At 42.8% G+C, this 10,282-nt stretch overlaps 1 protein-coding gene across 1 annotated transcript; it reads right to left on the bottom strand.

The window, feature by feature from the left end:
- Positions 1–566: 566 nt before the first annotated feature.
- Positions 567–9,406, bottom strand: LOC129828733 (ATP synthase F(0) complex subunit C3, mitochondrial-like). The gene is made up of 5 exons (XM_055889904.1): positions 9,297–9,406; positions 7,762–7,809; positions 2,213–2,287; positions 1,119–1,297; positions 567–880 (listed from the first exon to the last, which is right to left on the bottom strand). The coding sequence occupies exons 2-5, from the start codon at positions 7,798–7,800 to the stop codon at positions 766–768; spliced, it is 408 nt and encodes a 135-aa protein (XP_055745879.1). The 5' UTR covers positions 7,801–7,809; positions 9,297–9,406; the 3' UTR covers positions 567–765.
- Between the last annotated feature and the right edge of the window lie 876 nt (positions 9,407–10,282).

The following is a 10,282-nucleotide window of genomic DNA, read 5'->3' as shown; positions in this document are numbered from 1 at the left end:
CACTGTATAAACTAGTAGAGGGATGGAAACTTTAATTGGGGTAGGGGGCAACAAACAAAAAAAAAAAAGCCGCTGTGGTTCTGCGTACACACATCCATACCCACCTCGCGAGCAAAACATTATCAGCCCCGCTCGTGACAGCGAAGACCCCAAAAATAATATTGTGTTTTAAAGTGTCCTGAAATTCTACACATTGCCATAGGGGAGGCATATGCTTGCAGTTTTTAATATAACTGATGATCAAAATGGGCCCCACCCCGGTTGGTAATTAGACCACACTTACTACAAGTTTACATAGCTGGTTGCTAGACTAATTTACCAATCTATAAATGCTTTGCTGACTTGGGCTAATTGAGTGACTGCTGATGCACAACTACATTTTATTGAAATTGCACCTTGTGTATTCTATTATTCTAAACGCAACAGGAAGTTGAGACCTCATCCCAGTACTAGTACATTTAGCTTATATTGTATTCAATGTGATCATTTAACTAGTACTTTTAGTTACTCTTTTACATGTCTTTAAGTCCAGCACCCAAACACAACTGAAAATAAGGACCGACAAGTTTATAGTTATCCCAACCATTTATTCAGACTGACGGTCTAAATCAAAGTGAGCTCTTACGTAAAACTTCTGAAAAAAGGGGAACAAAAAAGGCAGGATTTTTAATCGTAGATTTTGATTGGAATGGCGGTGCCACGGCCTCATATCAAGAGTTCCAATTCCCTGGGAGAAGGGAGGTGACAGGGATGGGAGAGACTAAATTACATAGCGAACAGGATGAGGAACGCCACCATGAGACAGAAGAGCCCCATTGCCTCAGACAGGGCAAAGCCCAGGATGGCGTAGGAGAAGAGCTGCTGCTTCAGGGAGGGGTTCCTGTCAGAGACAAAGAGGACAGGAAGTTATGATTTAGGCTGGACGACAGCACAAGTAGCGATTTGTTCATTAATGATATGAACCCCAATTAATAGGATCCGGCTCACACTCTTGTGCTAAAATGTTAGCATTTCCCTGCCACCCACATAAATGATCACAACTACTCTTCTGCATCAGATTTTGCTTCTAAATCTGCCCACTTCCACAAACGATTGAATCCTTTTCGTTCATCACTTACCTTGCATAGCCGATGATCAAGCTGCCGAACACAGTTCCAATTCCAGCCCCTGATCCTGCCACGCCCACTGTGGCGGCTCCAGCACCGATGAACTTGGCGGCAGTGTCGATGTCCCTGGAGATAGCGCTGGTCTGGAACCCCCGGGTAAGAAGAGAAGCCTCACCGACAGGCAACAGAGCCTGGGGAAGATGCAGGGTGCAGCACAGTCAAAATCAGAACATAGGAGCTAGAGAAGGAAATGGAACTGAGGCCACCTGACAGGTGTGGATAGTATAATAGTCCACCACACCAAAACAATAGCTCTTAGCGCCCTATTGCTTTCACCTTGACCCTTCTGGTAGTCTGAACTGACAAGTAATAACAGATAAGGGCTAGGAACACATCTGGAACTGGGGTTTGTTTAGGAGTGGAATGTAAGACGTAATACATTTCAGCACTATTACGGTGTATGACTACATTGACCCCACTGAATAAAGGCCCAGAACAGAACCTATCAACAGAGACTAGTGCAGAGGTTTAAAGTGCTGCTCAAGATACCAGTCAAGGGCAACAAGTGCAAGGTGCTCCAGTGCCTTAATTCATTTTTCTTTTTTTAACAAGGAGCATGTGTACCTACATTTAAAAATCTAGACACAAAGAAATGTAGGAGCACTATGAAAAATATTTCATGTAATAAAGCTAAAATCCTTAATTTCTCTAGGCACACTGGTGCTCCTACATTTAAATTCCAGGTTGGACAGAAAAATATTAAGGCGGATATGAGAGTAAAATGGTCACAGAGTCCTGAAGGGATCCTTGGAAATGGTCACAAGGACAGCCTGGATACCAGTCTTATTTAAGCACAGGCCATGTTAGTATTTCACCATACAGGGATTTAAAGTAGTCTGGTATTCATGATAAATACAACTGAAGAGGCAATAAGGGTTACTGATGAGTTAAAAATAAACTTTATGAACATAAAAATGGCCTAATAAATGGTTTCAGGTTATCACAAAAAAAGGGTCAATTGGCAAAAGGTTTACACAAACCTAAGCACAGAACTGTGAACAACGCTACTGTCACAGGGTTTCATTTTGGTTTGATGAGAGGCTTACCTGCTGCTCACTTCTGGCTTCAGGTCTGTTGAAGACCGAGACGGGCCGGGCGAGGACTCTGGACCCCCCACGCAGCTGCAAGAGACAACTACACATCAGACTCCTAGACAGATTTAAAAGCGTGTAACAAGCTCTACTTACAATCATTACTAACAGACTACCAAACGTAGATTACCCTGAGGTGAGTTCTGGAGCACGCCAAGATCATGACCCTACAGAGGTGCATCTATGAGTCTAACTTCTAGGAGGATTAGAGGCATGAAGACCGGTAGAACGGCAATGTCAAACCAAATTTTATTTGTCACATGAGCCGAATACAACAGGTGTAGACCTTAGTGAAATGCTTACTTACGAGCCCTAACCAGCAATGCAGTTAAGAAAATACCTCAAAAAGAACTAAAGAATAACAAATGATTAAAGAGCAGCAGTAAATAACAATAGCGGGGCTATATACAGGGGGTACTGGTACAGAGTCGGGGGCACCGGTGCCATGATCAATCCAAATCTTGTTCTTAGTAAAGACCGAGTACTATAGGGTTAGATTAGCCTACAAGGTGACGTTTTCCCAATTTATCCCCAGCTGACCACACATACAGGTAACACTGCCATAGACTATTCTTTCAATCAACCTTCAAAAAAAACAAGTGCTTTCTCATGTGCTGGTCATGGTTCACAGCAAACACCATTATCCCAGAAACCCTAGACCAATTTGCATACCACCCTAACAGAGCCACAGACAATGCAATCTCTATTGACTCCACTGCCCTTTCCCACCTGGACAAAAGGAACACCTATGTGAGAATGCTATCTCTTCAGTGGGTCATATGATTGAGTGTAGTCTGGCCCAGGAGTGTGAAGATGAACGGAAAGGCTCTGGAGCAACGAACCGCCCTTGCCGTCTCTGCCTGGCCGGTTCCCCTCTCCACTGCGATTCTCTGCCTCTAACCCTATTACAGGGGCTGAGTCACTGTCTTACTGGTGCTCTTTCATGCCGTCCCTAGGAGGGGTGCGTCACTTGAGTGGGTTGAGTCACTGACGTAATCTTCCTGTCTGGGATGGCGCCCCCCCCCCGGGTTGTGCCGTGGCGGAAATCTTTGTGGGCTATACTCGGCCTTGTCTCAGGATGGTAAGTTGGTGGTTGAAGGTATCCCTCTAGTGGTGTGGGGGCTGTGCCTTGGCAAAGTGGGTGGGGTTATATCCTTCCTGTTTGGCCCTGTCCGGGGGTATCATCGGATGGGGCCACAGTGTCTCCTGACCCCTCCTGTCTCAGCCTCCAGTATTTATGCTGCAGTAGTTTATGTGTCGGGGGGCTAGGGTCAGATTGTTATATCTGGAGTACTTCTCCTGTCTTATCCGGTGTCCTGTGTGAATTTAAGTATTCTCTCTAATTCTCTTTCTTTCTCTCGGAGACCTGAGCCCTAAGACCATGCCTCAGGACTACCTGGCATGATGACGCCTTGCTGTCCCCAGTCCACCTGGCCGTGCTGCTGCTCCAGTTAACTGTTCTGCCTGCGGCTATGGAACCCTGACCTGTTCACCGGACGTGCTACCTGTCCCAGACCTGCTGTTTTCAACTCTCTAGAGACAGCAGGAGCGGTAGAGATACTCTCAATGATCGGCTATGAAAAGCCAAATGACATTTACTCCTGAGGTTCTGACTTGCTGCACCCTCGACAACTGTGATTATTATTTGACCATGCTGGTCATTTATGAACATTTGAACATCTTGGCCATGTTCTGTTATAATCTCCACCCGGCACAGCCAGAAGAGGACTGGCCACCCCTCATAGCCTGGTTCCTCTCTAGGTTTCTTCCTAGGTTTTGGCCTTTCTAGGGAGTTTTTCCTAGCTACTGTGCTTCTACACCTGCATTGCTTGCTGTTTGGGGTTTTAGGCTGGGTTTCTGTACAGCACTTTTATATATCAGCTGATGTAAGAAGGGCTATAGCCAGCCTAAAACCACAAACAGCTAGAATGCAGGTGAAGAAGCACAGTGGCTAGGAAAAACTCCCTAGAAAGGCCAAAACCTAGGAAGAAACCAGGCTATGAGGGGTGGCCAGTCCTCTTCTGGCTGTGCCGGGTGGAGATAACAGAACTATGCCAAGATGTTCAAAAATGTTCATAAGTGACAAGCATGGTCAAATAATAATCATGGATCATTTTCAGTTGGCTTTTCATAGCCGATACTTTTGGAGTGGTTCTGTGGACTTCTCCATATGAATATTAAAATCACCAAAAATTAGAATATGGTCTGCTATGACTACAAGGTCTGATAGGAATTCAGGAAACTCAGAAAGGAACGCTGTATATGGCCCAGGAGGCATGTAAACAGTAGCTATAAAAAGTGATTGAGTAGGCTGCATAGATTTCATGACTAGAAGCTCAAGACAAAAACGTCATTTTTTTTTTTTGTAAATTGAAATTTGCTATCATAAATGTTAGCAACACCTCCGCCTTTGCGGGATATGGTCACTAGTGTAACCAGGAGGTGAGGCCTCATTTAACACAGTAAATTAATCAGGCTTAAGCCATGTTTCAGTCAGGCCAATCACATCAAGATTATGATCAGTGATTAGTTCATTGACTATGGCTGCCTTTGAGGGATCTAACATTAAGTAACCCTATTTTGAGATGTGAGGTATCATGATCTCTTTCAATAATGGCAGGAAAGCACATCACTAAGCTAAGGACCCTGGGACTAAAAACCTCCCTCTGCAACTGGATCCTGGAATTCCTGACGGGCCACCCCCAGGTAGTAAGGGTAGGTAACAACACATCTGCCATGCTGATCCTCAATACAGATGCCCCTCAGGGGTGCAGGCTCAGTTCTCCTGTACTCCCTATTCACCCATGACTGCATGACTCCAACACCATTGTTAAGTTTGCAGATGACGCAACAGTGGTAGGCCTGATCACCGACAATGATGAGACAGCCTATAAAGAGGAGGTCAGAGACCTGGCAGTGTGGTGCCAGGATAACAACCTCTCCCTCAACGTGATCAAGACAAAGGCGATGATTGTGGACTACAGGAAAAGGAGGACCGAGCATGCCCCCATTCTCATTGATGGGGCTGTAGTGGAGCAGGTTGAGAGCGTCAAGTTCCTTGGTGTTCACGTCACCAGCAAAAGAACACCAGGGATGCAAGCTGGTGAGGACCCAAAAAGGAAACATTTTTTGCACTGAAACATGCAAAAAATATATAATCCCTGCTAGGGGGAAAAGCAGTTTCATTAAACAAAGAATATGATCTACATGATCAGTCTGTGTAAAATAAAGTGGTTAATGTGAATATAACAGCAAAAAATGTGTAAAGAAAGTAATCCAATGTTTGCCTGGACTTCACTGCAAATGACACGCAAGTCTTAAGACAAGAAAATACACTAATATTGCAGTTAACCATGACAGCCTTTATAATAGAACGCTTGTGACCACATACCTAAATATTGCACTTGGAGGGGGAAATAATCTTAAAAGTAGAAAAAGAATGAAACAAATAGGCATTCTATTTTTGCTTTATTATAGTGGCCACTATAGTAGATGAGCAAGTGCACATGGCAACATGTGCAAAAATAACATTCACTGAGTACATTGTTTAAAAAAAATAATAATCCTCCCTCACACACAGGTTACTGTCAAGTTCAACGCAACAAAAGCAATATCTTTGGGCTACAATGCACATTACTACATTGTACACTTTCTGCCTGTGGACATCTGTTCTACAATGTGCCAGCAGAGCATGATACCCTTTGTTGGCATAATTGATTGCTTTCAGGCAGCGAGTACACCTGGCATACCCCTTTTTATCCACTGTATTGAAAAGTGTGTGGTGTTCCTGTCACCTCTATAGAAGCATCCAGCTTAAGCCAGGCCCAGCTCCTGCTACACTTGATCCCTGAATCCACTTGTTTAACAAGCAACACCTCATTGTCACCCAATTCTCACATTCTGAAAATTAACCACATACTGTAGAGGGAAAACATAAATTAACAGATAGTGGTTAGTTTGTTAGCTAATTAACATTTCAAAAACAGATTACCAGGGTCCAGTAAGCAACGTTAGCACATTTTAACTTGAGGAACGGCAAGGAGTCGTAAAACCAGTTAATACTATAGCAAATTGGTTAGGTTACTAACATTAGCTGTCTGACTTTATTAGTAAGCTAATTTTCACACCATGAACTCAATTATTTGATCAGTTAAGTTGGCCAATGTTGCTCAACATTTCTCTGGCCTTGGATCTCACTGGTCATCCCCAAAGCCAACACCTACTTTGACCGCCTTTCCTTCCAGTTGTCTGCTGCCAATGAGTGGAACGAATTGCAAAAATCACTGAAGTTGGAGACTTATATCTCCCTCACTAACTTTAAGCATCAGCTATCTGAGCAGCTAACTGATCGCTGCAGCTGTACACAGCCCATCTGTAAATAGCCCATCCAATCTACCCACCTCAGTTTTTATTTACTTTTTTGCACACCAGTATTTCTGCTTGCACATCTATCACTCCAGTGTGAATTTACTAAATTGTAATTACTTCGCTACTATGGCCTATTTATTGCCTTACCTCCTTACTCCATTTGCACACACTGTATATAGACTTTCTTTTTCTATTGTGTTATTGACTGTACATTTGTTTATTCCATGTGTAACTGTTTGTGTCACACGGCTTTGCTTCATCTTGGCCAGGTCACAGTTGTAAATGATAACTTGTTCTCAACTAGCCTACCTGGTTAAATAAAGGTAAAATAAAATAAAAAACATTTTCTATTGGAGAATTCGATCCAGCTAGCAACATACTTAATGCGAACAATACTTCTTCCACCCCACTTTCTCCCTCACCTCAAACTTTCCAAATGCCAGTTGTTTTTCGGTTACAGCTCATGAAGTACGCTTCATCACCTTCTCACCCCCGTCTCCATGGTCAGACTTCTCACCTACCTCTTCGTTATCATTCAGGGGACACGCTGCTGCAACTGGCAAGCGGCCTTTCCATTCTCTGCTGTCTTTCCAGAGAGCGTGCTGATGATGTAACTAGCAAATTGGTTGTCTCTTCAGTCACGTGCTGCATTCTGTTGTGTGAACAATTGGCTGAGCCTTGGATACAGCCAGTGTTAATGCTTAAAATGCACATCACTCGTTCACTTACAACCAGTAGTGACCCACACCAACTTCTCATCAGACCAACACGAATGTCACCAATTTTGGATTCAAAACGGAGAATTTAGCCAAAAGGTGACTAGTTTGCACCCCTGTATCATGGTCCAAACACACCAAGACAGTCATGAAGAGGGCACGACAAAACCTATTCCCCCTCAGGTGACTGAAAAGATTTGGCATGGGTCCTCAAAATGTTCTACAGCTGCACCATCAAGAGCATCCTGACACCTGTTGTATTTGGCGCATGTGACAAAATGTGATATTCCTTACCAAGGACACTCATTTGCTGCGCATCTTATAGCTAAACAGTATTGCGTGTACGTGCTAGATCTAGACTGATAAGGTACGACTGGTAGAGGATCAAACAGTGACATTGTAGTTTCAAAGAATACATACCACAGCAGGTGAGGTGACAAACTTAGCGCAGGCGTACATGGCTGGTGCCTATGGAGAGATGAGAAATTACATTTAACTGCTAATTTGCCCCACCATTAAAATGTCCTATCAATTCAACAGGCATCTTTAAGCAGTCGTTTGGACCCCCCCAAAAAAGTTAATGGAAGGCATGTACAACTCTTAACTACAGCCCTACACTGCTAAAGGTACAGTAAAGGTGACCTGAGCTGTGGGTGTAACCAGTCAAGCATTTGACCATGTGCATAAGGGAAGAGGATGCGCAAAAGGCAGACTAGGCTTCTGTAGTAAAATCTGAATGTAGAATCTCAAGAGTTACAACTCAGCGCAAATAAAGAATCGAGTTACAATCTTTACGCCCATGTCATAAGATTAGTTAATTAAGTGAAAATAGCAAGGCTTGATTGAATGTGGCAAGAGCCCAAAGCAAATGACAGTGAAGCATTAAAAAATTAGATTCTTTCAAAACACTAAGTGGGGAGTTAAACTATGATCAACTTCGACTCCAGAGATGTCTAATGCTAATTAATCCAATTGTGTAGGTAGCGAGGTAGTGTATTAGTACCAGTTCACATATGGCCCAGACAGGCAAGCTAGCCTTTAGCTATGCTTGAATGAGTGTTAAAAAATTAATAACAAGCTAAATTACTTGTAAAAAAAAACATCACACGCTTTAGTACAGTACACCCCCTCCTTCCCTGTCGCCATTCCGCCCCTGGGCATTTAAGGTTAACATTAGCACGAATGACAACGGAAGGAATCGCCATGGGGAAACTTAAACTAAAATGTCCATGCTTGAATGTGGCTTATTAAACCAATTTCACATGCAATGAGGGTAGCAGCGATTTGCAAAAAGATAAAAGCATTAAACGTTAGTTGGATAACCTGGGTAGCTTGTTAGCCATAGCTAGCTAAATTTAATATACTTCAGACGGACACTGCTAACGTTATTCGATAGGCGGGAGGATTTGGCTAGCCAACCGGAGACGTGAAGGTCAAAAATGACCCACAGACACCAATACGGGATTTAAATACAAGGACGCTGCATCTGGTACAGGACTAGAAATTGATAGAAATTGTTAAACGTCCTTCTCAATCCTCAGGGACATGAATCCATAATGACCGAAAACATACACTGGTTCACTAGGCCCAGATATGGAGGAGCAAGTCAGACATTTTGCAGAAGCTTCACCGCAGCTTAGAATCGGTTGTACACCAAAATGCATGGTTTCGCAAGTTAACATTTGCATGTTTATTTCCCAACAGTATTCGCGGCTGCCCATGTATGCTAAGAATTCTACAGTACGAATATATTCCCTGTAAAATGTCATTCTTGGGAAGAAATCATTGAATGGCCGTCAACTTCACCTACATTGCATGGCTAGCTAGCGTGCTAACAATTCATATTCGCCCCCGCAATGCTGACAGGACATTTAAAAAATATTCACAATGCGATTATAACCATACCGAAATGACAAAATAATGCGTCACACTGAAACCCTAAATTATTAACTCACCTTAATTTTACAGTACACACTGGGTCCTAGATTACTAATTCTCGCTCACAGCAGCAGTCAATGTGCACTCTGACAGCTGTCACCTTGTCATTTATAATCTTAGTTACTACGTCCTAAACGTCCATTGGACAAAAGGAAACCTACTTCGACTGTGATTTCCTGTTTAGCTTGTCACTACTTTTAACCTAGCCTATAATGGAGCTTTCAATGAACTACAATGCTTGCAATTGGTTGACAGTATTTAGGGCGGCTGGGTGACTCAAACGCTGACGTATGGTAAGAATGGACTCGAATCCTATTTCCTTTCCCCATTGGACCATATTCCCGTTAACCTTTCAAACTACATCCAGTGTGCTTGATTTATATTGGACAGTGTATAGGACGTCCCGCCTACTTCCAACATTTTAGGAGTAAAGGAATTGGTATGCTTTAAATGACGTGCAGCTTATAAAGGCTTCATACAAATCATCTATAACCTTATGTCATGCTTTATAAAGGGTTCATAAATGTGGAATTAATGTGTGACATAACCACCAATGTCAAATGTGACATAACCCACTATGTCAAATATGACACAAACATCGCTTAATAATGGCCTTATAAATCATTAAATTGAGGCTTCACAAAGCATGCATCTTGGATATTGGGTTTAATTTCCGACACCACCCATCCATAAAACTTTATTCATGCATGACTGAAAGTTGCTTTGGAAAAAAGTGTTTGCTAAACTTGATATATTATATTATATTTCACTAAAACATTTCTAGGATGGCTGAACCTCTTTCCCTCTTGGGTGTGTAGTCAATATTGGATCTAACCTCAACTTCCCCAAAAATGCTGTGCTGCAGGATGACACACACTTTAAGGTGCAGTCATGCAAAGCCAAAAATGTTGGTCGGGCCTACAATCCGTAAAAATGTTTTACCTACTTATGTTTTTCTCCAAATTCTGTTTTCTTGGTTTTGTTTTTCCAGGTTTCAGATTTG

The sequence above is a fragment of the Salvelinus fontinalis genome, chromosome 2 (genome assembly GCF_029448725.1).
Source record: "Salvelinus fontinalis isolate EN_2023a chromosome 2, ASM2944872v1, whole genome shotgun sequence".
Classification (NCBI taxonomy): Eukaryota; Metazoa; Chordata; class Actinopteri; order Salmoniformes; family Salmonidae; genus Salvelinus; species Salvelinus fontinalis.
The sequence above is the reverse complement of the archived record's forward strand: the minus strand, read 5'-3'. Positions and strand labels throughout refer to the sequence as shown.